Source organism: Callionymus lyra, chromosome 15 (assembly GCF_982586985.1).
Source record: "Callionymus lyra chromosome 15, fCalLyr1.hap1.1, whole genome shotgun sequence".
Classification (NCBI taxonomy): Eukaryota; Metazoa; Chordata; class Actinopteri; order Syngnathiformes; family Callionymidae; genus Callionymus; species Callionymus lyra.
Genome location: NC_141832.1, coordinates 492,242 through 515,567, shown reverse-complemented (window position 1 = coordinate 515,567; position 23,326 = coordinate 492,242). Strand labels below are relative to the sequence as shown.

Here is a 23,326-nt window from a genome sequence, read left to right as displayed (position 1 = left end):
ACATCACTACACACATCACTACAGAAGCGTCACACACACATCACTACACACACATCACTACACACATCACTACACACACATCACTACACACATCACTACACACATCACTACAGAAGCGTCACACACACATCACTACACACATCACTACACACACATCACTACACACATCACTACACACACATCACTACACACACATCACTACACACATCACTACAGAAGCGTCACACACACATCACTACACACACATCACTACACACATCACTACACACATCACTACACACACATCACTACACACACATCACTACACACATCACTACACACATCACTACACACACATCACTACAGGAACACACACACAGTACTCACTGGTCAGAGCTAGGACACACACTCTTAGTTACACACACTCTAAGTTACACACACTCTTAGTTACACACACTCTTAGTTACACACACTCTTAGTTACACACACACTAAGTTACACACACTCTAAGTTACACACACTCTAAGTTACACACACTCTTAGTTACACACACTCTAAGTTACACACACTCTTAGTTACACACACTCTAAGTTACACACACTCTTAGTTACACACACTCTTAGTTACACATACTCTTAGTTACACACACACTAAGTTACACACACTCTTAGTTACACACACTCTTAGTTACACACACTCTTAGTTACACACACTCTAAGTTACACACACTCTTAGTTACACACACTCTTAGTTACACACACTCTAAGTTACACACACTCTTAGTTACACACACTCTAAGTTACACACACTCTAAGTTACACACACTCTTAGTTACACACACTCTTAGTTACACACACTCTTAGTTACACACACACTAAGTTACACACACTCTAAGTTACACACACTCTTAGTTACACACACTCTTAGTTACACACACTCTAAGTTACACACACTCTTAGTTACACACACTCTAAGTTACACACACTCTAAGTTACACACACTCTTAGTTACACACACTCTAAGTTACACACTCTAAGTTACACACACTCTAAGTTACACACACTCTAAGTTACACACACTCTTAGTTACACACTCTTAGTTACACACACTCTAAGTTACACACACTCTTAGTTACACACACTCTAAGTTACACACACTCTTAGTTACACACACTCTAAGTTACACACACTCTAAGTTACACACACTCTAAGTTACACACACTCTTAGTTACACACTCTTAGTTACACACACTCTAAGTTACACACACTCTTAGTTACACACACTCTAAGTTACACACACTCTAAGTTACACACACTCTAAGTTACACACACTCTTAGTTACACACACTCTAAGTTACACACACTTAGTTACACACACTCTTAGTTACACACACTCTTAGTTACACACACTCTAAGTTACACACACTCTTAGTTACACACACTCTTAGTTACACACACTCTAAGTTACACACACTCTAAGTTACACACACTTAGTTACACACACTCTAAGTCACACACACTCTAAGTTACACACACTCTAAGTTACACACACTTAGTTACACACACTCTTAGTTACACACACTCTTAGTTACACACACTCTTAGTTACACACACTCTTAGTTACACACACTCTTAGTTACACACACTCTTAGTTACACACACTCTAAGTTACACACACTCTTAGTTACACACACTCTAAGTTACACACACTCTTAGTTACACACACTCTTAGTTACACACACACTAAGTTACACACACTCTAAGTTACACACACTCTAAGTTACACACACTCTTAGTTACACACACTCTAAGTTACACACACTCTTAGTTACACACACTCTAAGTTACACACACTCTTAGTTACACACACTCTTAGTTACACATACTCTTAGTTACACACACACTAAGTTACACACACTCTAAGTTACACACACTCTTAGTTACACACACTCTTAGTTACACACACTCTAAGTTACACACACTCTTAGTTACACACACTCTTAGTTACACACACTCTAAGTTACACACACTCTTAGTTACACACACTCTAAGTTACACACACTCTAAGTTACACACACTCTTAGTTACACACACTCTTAGTTACACACACTCTTAGTTACACACACACTAAGTTACACACACTCTAAGTTACACACACTCTTAGTTACACACACTCTTAGTTACACACACTCTAAGTTACACACACTCTTAGTTACACACACTCTAAGTTACACACACTCTAAGTTACACACACTCTTAGTTACACACACTCTAAGTTACACACTCTAAGTTACACACACTCTAAGTTACACACACTCTAAGTTACACACACTCTTAGTTACACACACTCCAAGTTACACACACTCTAAGTTACACACACTCTAAGTTACACACACTCTAAGTTACACACACTCTTAGTTACACACACTCTAAGTTACACACACTCTAAGTTACACACACTCTAAGTTACACACACTCTTAGTTACACACACTCTAAGTTACACACACTCTTAGTTACACACACTCTAAGTTACACACACTCTAAGTTACACACACTCTTAGTTACACACTCTTAGTTACACACACTCTAAGTTACACACACTCTTAGTTACACACACTCTAAGTTACACACACTCTTAGTTACACACACTCTAAGTTACACACACTCTAAGTTACACACACTCTAAGTTACACACACTCTTAGTTACACACTCTTAGTTACACACACTCTAAGTTACACACACTCTTAGTTACACACACTCTAAGTTACACACACTCTAAGTTACACACACTCTAAGTTACACACACTCTTAGTTACACACACTCTAAGTTACACACACTTAGTTACACACACTCTTAGTTACACACACTCTTAGTTACACACACTCTAAGTTACACACACTCTTAGTTACACACACTCTAAGTTACACACACTCTAAGTTACACACACTCTAAGTTACACACACTCTTAGTTACACACACTCTAAGTTACACACACTTAGTTACACACACTCTAAGTTACACACACTCTAAGTTACACACACTCTTAGTTACACACTCTTAGTTACACACACTCTAAGTTACACACACTCTTAGTTACACACACTCTAAGTTACACACACTCTAAGTTACACACACTCTAAGTTACACACACTCTTAGTTACACACACTCTAAGTTACACACACTTAGTTACACACACTCTTAGTTACACACACTCTTAGTTACACACACTCTAAGTTACACACACTCTTAGTTACACACACTCTAAGTTACACACACTCTAAGTTACACACACTCTAAGTTACACACACTCTAAGTTACACACACTCTTAGTTACACACACTCTAAGTTACACACACTCTTAGTTACACACACTCTTAGTTACACACACTCTTAGTTACACACACTCTTAGTTACACACACTCTTAGTTACACACACTCTTAGTTACACACACTCTAAGTTACACACACTCTTAGTTACACACACTCTAAGTTACACACACTCTTAGTTACACACACTCTTAGTTACACACACTCTTAGTTACACACACTCTTAGTTACACACACTCTTAGTTACACACACTCTTAGTTACACACACTCTAAGTTACACACACTCTTAGTTACACACACTCTAAGTTACACACACTCTTAGTTACACACACTCTTAGTTACACACACTCTTAGTTACACACACTCTTAGTTACACACACTCTTAGTTACACACACTCTTAGTTACACACACTCTAAGTTACACACACTCTTAGTTACACACACTCTAAGTTACACACACTCTTAGTTACACACACTCTTAGTTACACACACTCTTAGTTACACACACTCTTAGTTACACACACTCTTAGTTACACACACTCTTAGTTACACACACTCTTAGTTACACACACTCTTAGTTACACACACTCTTAGTTACACACACTCTTAGTTACACACACTCTTAGTTACACACACTCTAAGTTACACACACTCTTAGTTACACACACTCTTAGTTACACACACTCTAAGTTACACACACTCTTAGTTACACACACTCTTAGTTACACACACTCTTAGTTACACACACTCTAAGTTACACACACTCTTAGTTACACACACTCTTAGTTACACACACTCTAAGTTACACACACTCTTAGTTACACACACTCTTAGTTACACACACTCTTAGTTACACACACTCTAAGTTACACACACTCTAAGTTACACACACTCTAAGTTACACACACTCTAAGTTACACACACTCTTAGTTACACACACTCTTAGTTACACACACTCTAAGTTACACACACGCATTATATTGTTTAATTGTGAGTTTGGTGGCAGAAGTGAAAGTATCTTGACATTATTTTCTATGTTAATCTTTGTCTTTGTTATTTGTCTTTGTTCTTGTTCTTTATCTTTATTTCTCTTTGTTCTTGTTCTTTATCTTTATTTCTCTTTGTTCTTGTTCTTTATTTCTCTTTGTTCTTGTTCTTTATCTTTATTTCTCTTTGTTCTTGTTCTTTATCTTTATTTCTCTTTGTTCTTGTTCTTTATTTCTCTTTGTTCTTGTTCTTATTTTTATGAATAATCGTCTGTATTGTTGTGTCTAATTGAAAAAGACAATTTCCCGAAGGAGACCTGAGGATCAATAAAGTTCTACCTAATCTAATCTAATCTAATCTAACCCAATCTAATCTAATCCAATTTAATCTAACCTAACCTAATCGAACCTAACCTAACCTAATCTAACCTGACCTAATCTATCCTAACTAACCTAACCTAATCTAATCTAACCTAATCTAACCTAAACTAACATAATCTAACCTAATCTATCCTAACTAACCTAACTTAATATAACGTAATCTAATCTTACCTAACCTAATCTATCCTAACTAACCTAACCTATCCTAACTAACCTAACCTAATCTAACCTAACCTAATCTAACCTAATCTATCCTAACCTAATCTAACCTAACTAACCTAACTTAATATAACGTAATCTAATTTTACCTAACCTAATCTATCCTAACTAACCTAATCTATCCTAACTAACCTAACCTAACTAACCTAACCTAAACTAACCTAACCTGACCTAATCTAACCTAACTAACCTAACCTAAACTAACATAATCTAACCTAATCTATCCTAACTAACCTAATCTATCCTAACTAACCTGACCTAATCTAACCTAACCTAATCTAACCTAATCTATCCTAACCTAATCTAACCTAACTAACCTAACTTAATATAACGTAATCTAATTTTACCTAACCTAATCTATCCTAACTAACCTAATCTATCCTAACTAACCTAACTTAATATAACGTAATCTAATTTTACCTAACCTAATCTATCCTAACTAACCTAATCTATCCTAACTAACCTAACCTAACTAACCTAACCTAAACTAACCTAACCTGACCTAATCTAACCTAACTAACCTAACCTAAACTAACATAATCTAACCTAATCTATCCTAACTAACCTAATCTATCCTAACTAACCTGACCTAATCTAACCTAACCTAATCTAACCTGACCTAATCTAACCCAACCTAATCTAATCTAACCTGACCTAATCTAACCTAACCTAATCAAACTAACCTAATCTAACCTAACCTAATCTAATCTAACGTAATATAATCTAACCTAACCTAATATAACCTAACCTAATCTAATCTAATCTAACCTAAACTAATCTAATCTAATCTAACCTAACTAACCTAACCTAATCTATCCTCACTAACCTAACTAACCTAACCTAATCTAACCTGACCTAATCTAATCTAACCCAACATAATCTAATCTAATCTAATCTAACCTAATCATCCATGTGACCTTCAGGCTCGTGACGTCATGGTTCTTTAAACAATTCGAAGTGATGCTAATGTTGCTAATGCTAACACTCACCTGGACCGCAGCGTCTCACAAACCCAGTGTTTTCACTTCATACTGTTGGTTCCGAGCGAGTCTGGCTCGGTTCTGACGCTCGGGTCCATTTCAGGAGGTCCTGGTTCTGACCCGCATCACGTGACGTCACGGCAGCGCGCATGCGCATCACGCGTCAGTGACGTCACACTGCAGTGTTTACGAGAAAACACACAAAACCTTATTTGTTTATATTATTAATATTATTTACTATGAATAATATAATCATTTATATGAATATGACGTCATGGTTTAAAGTTAAACAAACACTCGTGGCTGTAAATGCTATTTATTACAGATTTAAAAGCAACTCATTGTCGTTTCTTCCGTGAAGACGTTTGGTGTCGACGAGGTCGAGGTCGAGGTCGAGGAAAACACTTTGGAGACGAGCAGCTGTCAATCAAGCATCTAAGTACCTCCTAATATAGTAAAAATATAACGAGGAACGAAGCTCTATTCACTCCAGACAAATAAAAACACGTTTGTACAACAGTTTCCACTAAATAGAAAACACATGGAGGTGGAGCTCGGTCACCATGGAAACCAGAAGTTAATAAATTAACACACAAAACAAAGACGTTAGATGTTGGAGCGTGATTGACAGGTCCGGGCGCCGCTCGCCATCATCGCTGCCGCAGCAGAGCGCGGTACACGGCGAAGCCCAGGACCGCGAAGACGGTGGCGCCGACGCTGGCCCGGAGCCAGAAGGTGGAGCTCTTCAGGTCGGCCTGAGCCATGTGTCTGAGAAGATCAGGAGAAGATCAGGGTGAAGATCAGGAGAAGATCAGGAGAAGATCAGGGTGAAGATCAGGGTGAAGATCAGGGAGAAGATCAGGAGAAGATCAGGAGAAGATCAGGAGAAGATCAGGGTGAAGATCAGGAGAAGATCAGGGTGGAGATCAGGGTGAAGATCAGGGTGAAGATCAGGGTGAAGATCAGGGAGAAGATCAGGGAGAAGATCAGGGAGAAGATCAGGAGAAGATCAGGAGAAAATCAGGAGAAAATCAGGGAGAAAATCAGGGAGAAGATCAGGGAGAAGATCAGGAGAAGATCAGGGTGGAGATCAGGGTGAAGATCAGGGTGAAGATCAGGGTGAAGATCAGGGAGAAGATCAGGGAGAAGATCAGGGAGAAGATCAGGAGAAGATCAGGTGAAGATCAGGGTGAAGATCAGGGTGAAGATCAGGAGAAGATCAGGGAGAAGATCAGGAGAAGATCAGGAGAAGATCAGGGTGAAGATCAGGGTGAAGATCAGGGAGAAGATCAGGAGAAGATCAGGGTGGAGATCAGGGTGAAGATCAGGGTGAAGATCAGGAGAAGATCAGGGTGAAGATCAGGGTGAAGATCAGGGTGAAGATCAGGGTGAAGATCAGGAGAAGATCAGGGTGAAGATCAGGAGAAGATCAGGAGAAGATCAGGGTGAAGATCAGGGTGAAGATCAGGGTGAAGATCAGGGTGAAGATCAGGAGAAGATCAGGAGAAGATCAGGAGAAGATCAGGAGAAGATCAGGAGAAGATCAGGGTGAAGATCAGGGTGAAGATCAGGGTGAAGACATGAAGAACCTTAGTCAACCATCAACAGGTGCTGAGCTACTGGACCACAGGGGGGCGTTAGAGAGTCAGGACCAGGTGCTGAGCTACTGGACCACAGGGGGGCGTGAGAGAGTCAGGACCAGGTGCTGAGCTACTGGACCACAGGGGGGCGTGAGAGAGTCAGGACCAGGTGCTGAGCTACTGGACCACAGGGGGGCGTGAGAGAGTCAGGACCAGGTGCTGAGCTACTGGACCACAGGGGGGCGTTAGAGAGTCAGGACCAGGTGCTGAGCTACTGGACCACAGGGGGGCGTGAGAGAGTCAGGACCAGGTGCTGAGCTACTGGACCACAGGGGGGCGTGAGAGAGTCAGGACCAGGTGCTGAGCTACTGGACCACAGGGGGGTGTGAGAGAGTCAGGACCAGGTGCTGAGCTACTGGACCACAGGGGGGCGTGAGAGAGTCAGGACCAGGTGCTGAGCTACTGGACCACAGGGGGGCGTGAGAGAGTCAGGACCAGGTGCTGAGCTACTGGACCACAGGGGGGCGTGAGAGAGTCAGGACCAGGTGCTGAGCTACTGGACCACAGGGGGGCGTGAGAGAGTCAGGACCAGGTGCTGAGCTACTGGACCACAGGGGGGCGTGAGAGAGTCAGGACCAGGTGCTGAGCTACTGGACCACAGGGGGGCGTGAGAGAGTCAGGACCAGGTGCTGAGCTACTGGACCACAGGGGGGCGTGAGAGAGTCAGGACCAGGTGCTGAGCTACTGGACCACAGGGGGGCGTGAGAGAGTCAGGACCAGGTGCTGAGCTACTGGACCACAGGGGGGCGTGAGAGAGTCAGGACCAGGTGCTGAGCTACTGGACCACAGGGGGGCGTGAGAGAGTCAGGACCAGGTGCTGAGCTACTGGACCACAGGGGGGCGTGAGAGAGTCAGGACCAGGTGCTGAGCTACTGGACCACAGGGGGGCGTGAGAGTGACCTTGACTTCTGGACCAGCCTGTGACGCAGCAGCCGGAGCAGGAGTCGACAGAGACAAGACACGCACTTGTTGCACGAGCACATGCAGCCGCGGTGGACGAGTCTGCAGACACACAAGTGTTGGTTCACCTGAGAGTCGAGTCGTTTCTCGTGGATCAACGACTCGACTCTCAGGATCGAGTCACTGTGACACTGTGTGATACTTGCGGGTACACGCCGGTACTCGCGGGTACACGCCGGTACTCGGGGGTACACGCCGGTACTCGCGGGTACACGCCGGTACACGCCATACTCACGGGTACACGCCATACTCACGGGTACATGTGATACTCGCGGGTACACGCCATACTCGCGGGTACATGTGATACTCGCGGGTACATGTGATACTCGCGGGTACACGCCATACTCACGGGTACACGTGATACTCGCGGGTACACGCCATACTCGCGGGTACACGCCATACTCGCGGGTACACGCCATACTCGCGGGTACACGCCATACTCGCGGGTACATGTGATACTCGCGGGTACACGCCATACTCGCGGGTACACGCCATACTCGCGGGTACATGTAATACTCACGGGTACATGTAATACTCGCGGGTACATGTAATACTAGCGGGTACATGTAATACTCACGGGTACATGGCCATGGTGGTGAGTCTGGTGAAGACGTCCTTGTTGGGCGCGTCCGACGTGTCGCAGGTGAACGTCTGAGGCGGGTGGAGCTTGTGGCGGCGGCAGAAGTCGTGCGGCGAGAGGCTGGCGTGCTGCCGGACCTCGTGCAGGTCCGACTTGGCGGCGATGACCACACACGGCGTCTTACTGTCCATGAAGTATTCCTGCGGGACCAGGAGCGTCAGCCAGAAGCTCCGACACACACCTGCGAGGCTCACCTGGAAGACTTTGGCACAGAAGTCGAAGGAGCGCGAGTCGCTGACGTCGTACACGAGACAAACCACGTCACACACCAGGTCCGCCTCGGAGAGAGAGTCCAGGTCCGGAACCACCTCGTGCAGCTGAGACCAGTTAGTGGATCATTGACGGTCACGGTTTGAAAGTATTGAAAACACATTTATATACATTTGAATCAAAACATCTGAGCAGATTTAAAATTAAACGATTTCATTTACAAACGTTTTTGTCTTTTAATCTGATATAAATGTTGCCATGACCAGCAGAGCAAATCACACACTTGTGTACTCAAAGTTAGTATTTTGAGTGCGTAAGTGCGTCTCAATTCTTAGTATGTAAATGTAGTGCTTCATACACACTAGATTGTTACTAAAACACAAAACTGAGTATGAATCGATGGACACTTTCTACACTAAACAGCTCCACACACACACACACACACACACACACACACACACACACACACACACACACACACACACACACACACACACACACACACACACACACACACACACACACACACACACACACACACACACACACACACACACACACACACACACACACACACACACACACACACACACACACACACACACACACACACACACACACACACACACACACACACACACACACACACTGATGATACTAGTCATCATGTTAGAGACATACTATCTGTGGAGGATTAGTTACTAGTTAGTACGTACACTATCCTGATGATACTAACTTCTAGTATACTAAGAGAAGTATGTTTGAGACATACTATCTGTGGAGGATTAGTTACTAGTTAGTACGTACACTATCCTGATGATACTAACTTCTAGTATACTAAGAGAAGTATGTTTGAGACATACTATCTGTGGAGGATTAGTTACTAGTTAGTACGTACACTATCCTGATGATACTAACTTCTAGTATACTAAGAGAAGTATGTTTGAGACATACTATCTGTGGAGGATTAGTTACTAGTTAGTACGTACACTATCCTGATGATACTAACTTCTAGTATACTAAGAGAAGTATGTTTGAGACATACTATCTGTGGAGGATTAGTTACTAGTTAGTACGTACACTATCCTGATGATACTAACTTCTAGTATACTAAGAGAAGTATGTTTGAGACATACTATCTGTGGAGGATTAGTTACTAGTTAGTACGTACACTATCCTGATGATACTAACTTCTAGTATACTAAGAGAAGTATGTTTGAGACATACTATCTGTGGAGGATTAGTTACTAGTTAGTACGTACACTATCCTGATGATACTAACTTCTAGTATACTAAGAGAAGTATGTTTGAGACATACTATCTGTGGAGGATTAGTTACTAGTTAGTACGTACACTATCCTGATGATACTAGCTTCTAGTATACTAAGAGAAGTATGTTTGAGACATACTATCTGTGGAGGATTAGTTACTAGTTAGTACGTACACTATCCTGATGATACTAACTTCTAGTATACTAAGAGAAGTATGTTTGAGACATACTATCTGTGGAGGATTAGTTACTAGTTAGTACGTACACTATCCTGATGATACTAACTTCTAGTACACCAAGTGGTTCTGTTGGTCATGTCTGGTACTATCATGTACACACACGTGACTCACCAGCAGGTACTTCTCCTGACCGTACACGTAGGTGGTACTGATGGCGTACAGCGACTTGTGCTCGTCTCTGATCCGTCTCTGGCGCTGTCAGGAGGATCACGGGTTAGAACCGGACCACACATGGTCTGAGGAGCGTCCAGTACCTGCAGGTTCTTGCCCAGGAAGGCCTGCAAGAAGCCGCTCTTTCCGCAGCCATGAGCGCCGAGGACGTTGCAGTGGAAGACGCTTCTCTGAGTCTGTTTCTTCTGCAGGTCGATGCGCTTGTTGCGAGTCACTGCAGGGAGCGACAGGTGAGTCCAGAACATCCACCTGAGACTCGTGCTCACCTGTGATGGCGGCCGCCTGAGACTCCTGCTCGTAGATGATGGAGTAGCCCAGGTAGCCCAGGTACTCCAGACTCCGCTGCACGTCCAGGTAGGTGGTCAACCTGCGACACAAGAGGATGAGACCGCGTCGCTGCAGGCGGCGCCGGCGACTCACGTCCACTGAGACAAGTAGCCCTGGTACGTGATCCAGCCCTGCTCGCTGGTGCCCACGGTGTTGTTGACGTCCGGACCCCACGGCATGTAGGGGAACACTTGGAACAGGTCCCGGACCTCGTCCGGGGAGAGAGCGCAGTCGCGGTCCTGCAACAGAAGGTGTTGTGAGTCCATCGGGTCGCGGCTCCGACCGGGTCGCGGATCAGAACCCACCTTGTCGTGCTTGTCGAAGACGCTCTGCAGGAACAGGTACGCGTTGTGGTTCAGCTCCGTGGTACAGTCCGGAGGGATCTTGACTCTGCAGACAAGACCAGATCAAGCTCCAGACGAGCCACACGCGGGATCAGACCCTACATGGGGAACAGGTAGTCCTGGGTCAGCTCCAGGTCGTCGTCGTAACCGAACCTCCTCAGAACCGTCCAGGTGGTTTCATGACGGCCGCGCTGGATGAACAGAGTGTGGAGGAACAAGAAGCCTGAGGAGAAACCACAGGTCAAAGGTCACGATCAACGAGCCATTCTTCACATCATCGTGAGTCACCAGATGGAACATATACTCCCGTTCCTACTCGCACCTCCCATTCCTACTCGCACCTCCCGTTCCTACTCGCACCTCCCGTTCCTACTCGCACCTCCCGTTCCTACTCGCACCTCCCGTTCCTACTCGCACCTCCCGTTCCTACTCGTACCTTAAGTTCGTACTCGTACCTTAAGTTCGTACTCGCACCTCCCGTTCCTACTCGCACCTCCCGTTCCTACTCGTACCTCCCGTTCCTACTCGCACCTCCCGTTCCTACTCGCACCTCCCGTTCCTACTCGCACCTCCCGTTCCTACTCGCACCTCCCGTTCCTACTCGCACCTCCCGTTCCTACTCGCACCTCCCGTTCCTACTCGCACCTCCCGTTCCTACTCGTACCTCCCGTTCCTACTCGCACCTCCCGTTCCTACTCGCACCTCCCGTTCCTACTCGCACCTCCCGTTCCTACTCGCACCTCCCGTTCCTACTCGTACCTCCCGTTCCTACTCGCACCTCCCGTTCCTACTCGCACCTCCCGTTCCTACTCGCACCTCCCGTTCCTACTCGTACCTCCCGTTCCTACTCGCACCTCCCGTTCCTACTCGCACCTCCCGTTCCTACTCGCACCTCCCGTTCCTACTCGCACCTCCCGTTCCTACTCGCACCTCCCGTTCCTACTCGCACCCCCCGTTCCTACTCGCACCTCCCGTTCCTACTCGCACCTCCCGTTCCTACTCGCACCTCCCGTTCCTACTCGTACCTCCCGTTCCTACTCGCACCTCCCGTTCCTACTCGCACCTCCCGTTCCTACTCGCACCTCCCGTTCCTACTCGCACCTCCCGTTCCTACTCGTACCTTAAGTTCCTACTCGTACCTCCCATTCCTACTCGCACCTCCCGTTCCTACTCGCACCTCCCGTTCCTACTCGCACCTCCCGTTCCTACTCGCACCTCCCGTTCCTACTCGCACCTCCCGTTCCTACTCGCACCTCCCGTTCCTACTCGCACCTCCCGTTCCTACTCGCACCTCCCGTTCCTACTCGCACCTCCCGTTCCTACTCGCACCTCCCGTTCCTACTCGCACCTCCCGTTCCTACTCGCACCTCCCGTTCCTACTCGCACCTCCCGTTCCTACTCGCACCTCCCGTTCCTACTCGCACCTCCCGTTCCTACTCGTACCTTAAGTTCGTACTCGCACCTCCCGTTCCTACTCGCACCTCCCGTTCCTACTCGTACCTCCAGTTCCTACTCGCACCTCCCGTTCCTACTCGCACCTCCCGTTCCTACTCGCACCTCCCGTTCCTACTCGCACCTCCCGTTCCTACTCGCACCTCCCGTTCCTACTCGCACCTCCCGTTCCTACTCGCACCTCCCGTTCCTACTCGCACCTCCCGTTCCTACTCGCACCTCCCGTTCCTACTCGCACCTCCCGTTCCTACTCGCACCTCCCGTTCCTACTCGCACCTCCCGTTCCTACTCGCACCTCCCGTTCCTACTCGCACCTCCCGTTCCTACTCGTACCTCCCGTTCCTACTCGCACCTCCCGTTCCTACTCGCACCTCCCGTTCCTACTCGCACCTCCCGTTCCTACTCGTACCTCCCGTTCCTACTCGCACCTCCCGTTCCTACTCGCACCTCCCGTTCCTACTCGCACCTCCCGTTCCTACTCGCACCTCCCGTTCCTACTCGCACCTCCCGTTCCTACTCGCACCCCCCGTTCCTACTCGCACCCCCCGTTCCTACTCGCACCTCCCGTTCCTACTCGCACCTCCCGTTCCTACTCGTACCTCCCGTTCCTACTCGCACCTCCCGTTCCTACTCGCACCTCCCGTTCCTACTCGCACCTCCCGTTCCTACTCGCACCCCCCGTTCCTACTCGCACCTCCCGTTCCTACTCGCACCTCCCGTTCCTACTCGTACCTCCCGTTCCTACTCGTACCTCCCGTTCCTACTCGCACCTTCTCAAGTTTATTTTTATTATATTTTTTTATTTAAGGTTCTTGTGTTTTGTTCAGTTTCAAAAACGTTGACTCCTCGCGTCTCCATCCATATGTAACACAAAAGGTCAGAGACGACGACTGACCTTTCAGGGTCAGCCCGTTGTCCTTGACCCCGTCCAGCATGTTCCTCCGGACCACGTTCTTCACGTCCTCCAGGGCCTGCGGGGCCAGCGGCGTGTTGAAGCAGGTCCTCTGAGGAGAGTCACAAGAATCAGGTCAAGGTCGTGGACCAGCGACAGAGTCTACCTGGAAGAAGTTGAGCTCGTTGTCGTTCAGGATCCCGTCGTTGTCCAGGTCGGACACTTTGAAGATCCTGGTCAGAGACTTGATGCACGAGGACTTCAGCTGGAAGCAGATGAAAGGATCAGAGTCACGTGGAGGAGACCGGGTCGGAACATCTACCTCCTTCTCCTCCGGACAGTAGAGCGGGCCTGTGGGGTGAAGCACCGCCTTCTGAGCGTAATAGAAGAGCTCCGAGATGTTCTTCAGGTTCTTGGCAGAGCACTGACAGAGAGAATCATGTGAAAATAATGTGAAAATAATGTAGAAAATCATGTGAAATTAATGTAGAAAATCATGTGAAATTAAAGTAGAAAATCATGTGAAATTAAAGTAGAAAATCATGTGAAATTAAAGTAGAAAATCATGTGAAATTAATGTAGAAAATCATGTGAAATTAATGTAGAAAATCATGTGAAATTAAAGTAGACAATCATGTGAAATTAATGTAGAAAATCATGTGAAAATAATGTAGAAAATCATGTGAAATTAAAGTAGAAAATCATGTGAAATTAATGTAGAAAATCATGTGAAAATAATGTAGAAAATCATGTGAAATTAAAGTAGAAAATCATGTGAAATTAATGTAGAAAATCATGTGAAATTAAAGTAGAAAATCATGTGAAATTAAAGTAGAAAATCATGTGAAATTAATGTAGAAAATCATGTGAAAATAATGTAGAAAATCATGTGAAAATAATGTAGAAAATCATGTGAAATTAAAGTAGAAAATCATGTGAAAATAATGTAGAAAATCATGTGAAAATAATGTAGAAAATCATGTGAAATTAAAGTAGAAAATCATGTGAAATTAATGTAGAAAATCATGTGAAAATAATGTAGAAAATCATGTGAAATTAAAGTAGAAAATCATGTGAAATTAATGTAGAAAATCATGTGAAATTAAAGTAGAAAATCATGTGAAATTAAAGTAGAAAATCATGTGAAATTAATGTAGAAAATCATGTGAAAATAATGTAGAAAATCATGTGAAAATAATGTAGAAAATCATGTGAAATTAAAGTAGAAAATCATGTGAAAATAATGTAGAAAATCATGTGAAAATAATGTAGAAAATCATGTGAAAATAATGTGAAAATAATGTAGAAAATCATGTGAAATTAAAGTAGAAAATCATGTGAAAATAATGTGAAAATAATGTAGAAAATCATGTGAAATTAAAGTAGAAAATCATGTGAAAATAATGTAGAAAATCATGTGAAATTAATGTAGAAAATCATGTGAAAATAATGTAGAAAATCATGTGAAAATAATGTAGAAAATCATATGAAAATAATGTAGAGCATCATATGAAAATAGTGTAGAGAATCATGTGAAAATAATGTGAAAATAATGTGAAATTAAAGTAGAAAATCATGTGAAAATAATGTAGAAAATCATGTGAAAATAATGTAGAGAATCATGTGAAAATAATGTAGAAAATCATGTGAAAATAATGTAGAAAATCATGTGAAAATAATGTAGAAAATCATGTGAAATTAAAGTAGAAAATCATGTGAAAATAATGTAGAGAATCATGTGAAAATAATGTAGAAAATCATGTAGAAAATCATGTGAAAATAATGTGAAAATAATGTAGAAAATCATGTGAAATTAAAGTAGAAAATCATGTGAAAATAATGTGAAAATAATGTAGAAAATCATGTGAAATTAAAGTAGAAAATCATGTGAAAATAATGTAGAAAATCATGTGAAATTAATGTAGAAAATCATGTGAAAATAATGTAGAAAATCATGTGAAAATAATGTAGAAAATCATATGAAAATAATGTAGAGCATCATATGAAAATAGTGTAGAGAATCATGTGAAAATAATGTGAAAATAATGTGAAATTAAAGTAGAAAATCATGTGAAAATAATGTAGAAAATCATGTGAAAATAATGTAGAGAATCATGTGAAAATAATGTAGAAAATCATGTGAAAATAATGTAGAAAATCATGTGAAAATAATGTAGAAAATCATGTGAAATTAAAGTAGAAAATCATGTGAAAATAATGTAGAGAATCATGTGAAAATAATGTAGAAAATCATGTGAAAATAATGTAGAAAATCATGTGAAATTAAAGTAGAAAATCATGTGAAATTAAAGTAGAAAATCATGTGAAAATAAAGTAGAAAATCATGTGAAAATAATGTAGAAAATCATGTGAAATTAAAGTAGAAAATCATGTGAAAATAATGTAGAAAATCATGTGAAAATAATGTGAAAATAATGTGAAAATAATGTAGAAAATCATGTGAAAATAATGTAGAAAATCATGTGAAATTAAAGTAGAAAATCATGTGAAAATAATGTAGAAAATCATGTGAAATTAAAGTAGAAAATCATGTGAAAATAATGTAGAAAATCATGTGAAAATAATGTAGAAAATCATGTGAAAATAATGTAGAAAATCATGTGAAAATAATGTAGAAAATCAAGTGAAAATAATGTGAAAATAATGTAGAGAATCATGTGAAATTAAAGTAGAAAATCATGTGAAAATAATGTAGAAAATCATGTGAAATTAAAGTAGAAAATCATGTAGAAAATCATGTGAAATTAATGTAGAAAATCATGTGAAAATAATGTAGAGAATCATGTGAAATTAAAGTAGAAAATCATGTGAAAATAATGTAGAAAATCATGTGAAATTAAAGTAGAAAATCATGTAGAAAATCATGTGAAATTAATGTAGAAAATCATGTGAAATTAATGTAGAAAATCATGTGAAAATAATGTAGAAAATCATGTGAAATTAAAGTAGAAAATCATGTGAAAATAATGTGAAAATAATGTAGAAAATAATGTGAAATTAAAGTAGAAAATCATGTGAAAATAATGTAGAAAATCATGTGAAATTAATGTAGAAAATCATGTGAAATTAATGTAGAAAATCATGTGAAAATAATGTAGAAAATCATGTGAAATTAATGTAGAAAATCATGTGAAAATAATGTGAAATTAATGTAGAAAATCATGTGAAAATAATGTAGAAAATAATTAATGTAGAAAATCATGTGAAATTAAAGTGAAAATAATGTTAGAATAATGTAGAAATTAACGTAGAAAATAATGTGAAATTAATGTAGAAAATAATGTGAAATTAATGTAGAAAATAATGTGAAATTAATGTAGAAAATAATGAAGAAATTCATGTAGAAAATAATATGAAATTAATGTAGAAAATAATGAAGAAATTCATGTAGAAAATAATATGAAATTAATGTAGAAAATAATGTAGAAAATAATGTGAAATTAATGTAGAAAATAATGAAGAAATTCATGTAGAAAATATGAAATTAATGTAGAAAATAATATGAAATTCATGTAGAAAATAATATGAAATTAATGTAGAAAATAATGTAGAAAATCATGTGAAATTAATGTAGAAAATAATGTGAAATGAATGTAGAAAATAATATGAAATTAATGTAGAAAATAATATGAAATTAATGTAGAAAATAATGAAGAAATTCATGTAGAAAATAATATGAAATTAATGTAGAAAATAATGAAGAAATTCATGTAGAAAATAATATGAAATTCATGTAGAAAATAATGTAGAAAATCATGTGAAAATAATGTAGAAAATCATGTAAAAAGAATGTAGAAAATAATGTGAAAATAATGTAGAAAATAATTAATGTAGAAAATCATGTGAAATTAAAGTGAAAATAATGTGAAAATAATGTAGAAATTAATGTAGAAAATAATGTAGAAATTAATGTAGAAATTAATGTAGAAATTCATGTAGAAAATAATGTGAAATTAATGTAGAAAATAATGTGAAATTAATGTAGAAAATAATGTGAAATCCATGTAGAAATTAATGTAGAAAATAATGTAGAAATTAATGTAGAAAATAATGTAGAAAATAATGTGAAATTAATGTAGAAAATAATGTGAAATCCATGTAGAAAATAATGTGAAATTAATGTAGAAATTAATGTAGAAAATAATGTAGAAAATAATGTAGAAATTCATGTAGAAAATAATGAAGAAATTCATGTAGAAAATAATATGAAATTAATGTAGAAAATACTATGAAATTAATGTAGAAAATACTATGAAATTAATGTAGAAAATAATGTAGAAAATAATATGAAATTAATGTAAAAAATAATATGAAATTAATGTAGAAAATAATGTAGAAAATAATATGAAATTAATGTAGAAAATAATATGAAATTAATGTAGAAATTCATGTAGAAAATAATATGAAATTAATGTAGAAAATAATATGAAATTAATATAGAAAATAATATGAAATTAATATAGAAAATAATATGAAATTAATATAGAAAATAATGTAGAAAACAATGTAGTAAATAATGTAGAAAATAATGTAGAACATAATGTAGTAAATAATGTAGAAAATAATGTAGAAAATAACGTAGAAAATAACGTAGAAACTAACTTAGAAACTAACTTAGAAATCATTTTCCTTCACTGCAGATGCATAAGGTTTGAGAAAAGTAGTGAGTTTGAGTCAAACTGCAGAAGAATAAACACATAAACAGGTTAAGAAAGGAGTGCAGATCAGTCGTGTGATGAAGCCTCTAGTAACGACACTTCCTCTGATCACACTTGACTCACAACTTTATTGTTGATTTATCATCATGAGTTTGTAAGTTGTGTAGCGTTTTAGTAGAACATGTTTGAACTGCTGTGACTCACGACTCAAATATAGATGTTTGGAGCTTCATTGATCCCTCGGGAGAATTAATGATGATGATTAATAATAATAATAATAATAATAATAATAATAACGATAATAATAATAATAATAATGATAATAATAATAATAACGATAATAATAATAACGATAATAATAATAATAATGACAATAATAATAATAATAATAACGATAATAATAATAACGATAATAATAATAATAATAATAATAATAATGATAATAATAATAATAATAATAATAACGATAATAATAATAACGATAATAATAATAATAATAATAATAATAATAATGATAGAACTAATCTCGTCCTCGTCGACCACAGGACAGCCGCTGATCTTCAGCTGCTGGTTTCAAACAGGTTAACAAGCGTAGACGTTCACCTCCACACACGTCTCGATGTCCTGGTACTGGTTCATGATGGGCAGGATGGTCTCCATGCTGCTGTGCTCCACCAGGTCAGACTTGTTGCCCACCAGGATCAACGGAACCCTGGAGACCAACATCCAAGAGAACAGCATGAACGACAAACATACAACACAAGTTCATTGTGTCAACATTCATCTTATGTCGCCTTCAAGACTATCAAGTCCTTCAAACAAGACTTATTGTGCAAGTTATTCATCAAAGATGAAACTTTAGTGCTCATAAGACACAACCAACAATGACATGTCAGGTGTCATCCTGTGTGAGGTGTGTGTGTGAGGCGAGTTGTGAGTGCGTGTGTGTGTGTGGTTTGTGTGTGGTGCATGTGTGTGTTGTGAGTGTGTGATCATCCATGTCAAAGCAAAGACTCAACACACCTGCTGTCCTTGTCCGTCCGGTCATTGATGAGAGGAATCCAGTGGCTCGTCACCTTCAACACACACAACGTTGAACACACACAACGTTGAACACACACAACGTTGAACACACACAACGTTGAACACACACAACGTTGAACACACACAACCACTAAGATTCATCTCCTCGTGGCTCGTACCTTCTCAATGGACTTCTTGTTGTTGACGGAGTAAACGATGCAGATGACGTTTGCCTGGAACGATCAATGGAACCTTTTAGAGACGATCTTCATCAGAGGAGGATCAGACGCACACGCACACACACACACACACACTCTCTCACGCACTCTCACTCACTCTCACACACACTCTCACACACACTCACTCTCTCACACACTCTCACACTCACTCACTCACACACTCACTCTCTCACACACTCTCACACTCACTCACTCACACACTCACTCACTCACACACTCACACACACACTCTCACACACACTCACTCTCTCACACACTCTCACACTCACTCACTCACACACTCACACACTCACTCACTCACACTCACACACTCACTCACTCACACTCACTCACACTCACTCACACACTCACTCACACACTCTCACACACTCACTCACACACTCACACACTCACACACTCACACACTCACACACTCACACACTCACACACTCACTCACACACTCACTCACTCACACACACTCACACACACCTTTGAGATCTCCTGGTACAGCTGCTCGTCCGACTGCTCGGCTTCTACGGAGAGAGAGAGGAGGTTCAGGGTCAAAGGTCGAAGGTTCAAGTCTATCACAGTCTAGAGTCTGACCCGAGTAGTCCACGATGTGCGTGGGAACCCTCTCTGGAGTCACGTCTGCTGGGATGGTGATCTCCTCAGCTCGCAGAGGAACCTGACAACATGAAGATGTTACACAACATCTCCTCACACCAGCGTGACACACAACATCTCCTCACACCAGCGTGATACACAACATCTCCTCACACCAGCGTGATACACAACATCTCCTCACACCAGCGTGATACACAACATCTCCTCACACCAGCGTGACACACAACATCTCCTCACACCAGCGTGATACACAACATCTCCTCACACCAGCGTGACACACAACATCTCCTCACACCAGCGTGATACACAACATCTCCTCACACCAGCGTGATACACAACATCTCCTCACACCAGCGTGATACACAACATCTCCTCACACCAGCGTGATACACAACATCTCCTCACACCAGCGTGATACACAACATCTCCTCACACCAGCGTGATACACAACATCTCCTCACACCAGCGTGATACACAACATCTCCTCACACCAGCGTGACACACAACATCTCCTCACACCAGCGTGATACACAACATCTCCTCACACCAGCGTGACACACAACATCTCCTCACACCAGCGTGACACACAACATCTCCTCACACCAGCGTGACACACAACATCTCCTCACACCAGCGTGATACACAACATCTCCTCACACCAGCGTGACACACAACATCTCCTCACACCAGCGTGACACACAACATCTCCTCACACCAGCGTGACACACAACATCTCCTCACACCAGCGTGACACACAACATCTCCTCACACCAGCATGATACACAACATCTCCTCACACCAGCGTGATACACAACATCTCCTCACACCAGCGTGACACACAACATCTCCTCACACCAGCGTGACACACAACATCTCCTCACACCAGCGTGACACACAACATCTCCTCACACCAGCGTGATACACAACACCAGAACATCTTCTCACAGACACCAGAAGAACATCTTCTCACAGGCACCAGAAGAACATCTTCTCACAGGCACCAGAACATCTTCTCACAGGCACCAGAACATCTTCTCACAGGCACCAGAAGAACATCTTCTCACAGGCACCAGAACATCTTCTCACAGGCACCAGAACATCTTCTCACAGGCACCAGAACATCTTCTCACAGGCACCAGAACATCTTCTCACAGGCACCAGAACATCTTCTCACAGGCACCAGAACATCTTCTCACAGGCACCAGAACATCTTCTCACAGGCACCAGAACATCTTCTCACAGGCACCAGAACATCTCCTCACAGGCACCAGAACATCTCCTCACAGGCACCAGAACATCTTCTCACAGGCACCAGAACATCTTCTCACAGGCACCAGAACATCTTCTCACAGGCACCAGAACATCTTCTCACAGGCACCAGAACATCTTCCACAGGCACCAGAACATCTCCTCACAGGCACCAGAACATCTTCTCACAGGCACCAGAACATCTTCTCACAGGCACCAGAACATCTTCTCACAGGCACCAGAACATCTTCTCACAGGCACCAGAACATCTTCTCACAGGCACCAGAAGAACATCTTCTCACAGGCACCAGAACATCTTCTCACAGGCACCAGAAGAACATCTTCCACAGGCACCAGAACATCTTCTCACAGGCACCAGAAGAACATCTTCTCACAGGCACCAGAACATCTCCTCACAGGCACCAGAACATCTTCTCACAGGCACCAGAACATCTTCCACAGGCACCAGAACATCTTCTCACAGGCACCAGAAGAACATCTCCTCACAGGCACCAGTACCTCGTCAGGAAACTCCTCGCTGACCAGAGACATGATGAGCGAAGTCTTCCCCACTTTGGCTGAAAGAAAAACAAACGTAAACGTTCCACAGAAAACATCTCGTTTCTTCTGGAGCTTCAGTGAGAAACTGTTGGATTCAGTTCAAGACACACGAGAAGATTCTTCAACGTTTGTCTGGACTTGTGAAGACTTTCGTATCCTCTCGTCCTCAGCATGACTGACAGACACACTGACGCATGGAGAGACATGACATCAAACGAGTCATTATCTGTTCAAGTAACTCAACATAATAGATTAAACAACAATAAACATTGTTATGAAGAAAAACAAGTCTTGAGGTCAAAGGTCACGAGGTTCGAACAGAACCAGGACAGGTTAGCATTAGCCGTTAGCTCACGACCTGCTCTTGACAATAACGAGCCGTGGAGAAGGTCGGGGTCAAAGGTCATACTCACGTTCACCCACCAACAGGATCCTCACGTCTTTCCTCATGGTGTCGATGGACGGGTCGAGGGTTCTGGACTCATCTGGACCAGGCCCGGACCGGAGCCTGGAGGACGAACCGGACGCTTGGATTTACGTCGGACTTCCTTCTGCGGGACTTCCGGGCTCGTCTGCGCCTCAGCCGCGACTCTCTGGACCGAACCTGCGCGTCAGAACCGAACCTGCGCGTCAGAACCGAACCTTCGTGCGCGAGACTGATGTCATTCTGGCGCTTTTGGCGGTTACATAGTAGTGGTGCCTCCTGCGCATGCGCGACCTGTGCGCTACCCGGTGACTACGGCGAGCAGCAGGAGACAAACTCGAACTCGTTACTGCACTGATGCGACACTTTGACATTATTTGAATAAAACACATTAAATATCTATGTAAGCAGCAACACTTGTGTTTAAACACACATTAAATATCTATGTAAGCACCAACACTTGTGTTTAAACACACATTAAATATCTATGTAAGCACCAACACTTGTGTTTAAACACACATTAAATA

At 41.8% G+C, this 23,326-nt stretch overlaps 1 protein-coding gene across 2 annotated transcripts; it reads right to left on the bottom strand.

Annotated features, from left to right (window-relative positions):
• Nucleotides 1-6,176: 6,176 nt before the first annotated feature.
• rhot1a (ras homolog family member T1a) lies at nucleotides 6,177-23,056 on the bottom strand. 2 transcript variants are annotated; one of them, XM_087808916.1, is made up of 20 exons: nucleotides 22,789-23,056; nucleotides 22,334-22,392; nucleotides 20,546-20,627; nucleotides 20,432-20,475; nucleotides 19,903-19,956; nucleotides 19,724-19,776; nucleotides 19,304-19,412; nucleotides 14,344-14,445; nucleotides 14,188-14,286; nucleotides 14,025-14,133; nucleotides 11,780-11,900; nucleotides 11,639-11,723; nucleotides 11,427-11,572; nucleotides 11,273-11,373; nucleotides 11,090-11,220; nucleotides 10,947-11,030; nucleotides 9,311-9,433; nucleotides 9,054-9,256; nucleotides 8,417-8,518; nucleotides 6,177-6,644 (listed from the first exon to the last, which is right to left on the bottom strand). In XM_087808916.1, exons 1-20 carry the CDS (start codon nucleotides 22,823-22,825, stop codon nucleotides 6,527-6,529), a joined length of 1,962 nt encoding a protein of 653 aa, XP_087665042.1. In that variant the 5' UTR covers nucleotides 22,826-23,056; the 3' UTR covers nucleotides 6,177-6,526. The 2 variants fall into 2 exon arrangements, with proteins under 2 accessions (XP_087665042.1, XP_087665043.1); XM_087808917.1 differs by lacking the exon at nucleotides 8,417-8,518.
• Nucleotides 23,057-23,326: the final 270 nt, after the last annotated feature.

Bases quoted from the DNA above. Each gene is read 5' to 3' on its own strand.
- rhot1a (XM_087808916.1), bottom strand. From the start codon at position 22,825: ATGAGGAAAGACGTGAGGATCCTGTTGGTGGGTGAAC. The intron at 14,287-14,343 runs GTAGATGTTCCG...ATCTGCTTCCAG, and splicing joins ACTGTCCGGAGGAGAAGGAG to CTGAAGTCCTCGTGCATCAA. The intron at 11,374-11,426 runs GTGAGTCGCCGG...CTTGTGTCGCAG, and splicing joins GGCTACTTGTCTCAGTGGAC to GTTGACCACCTACCTGGACG.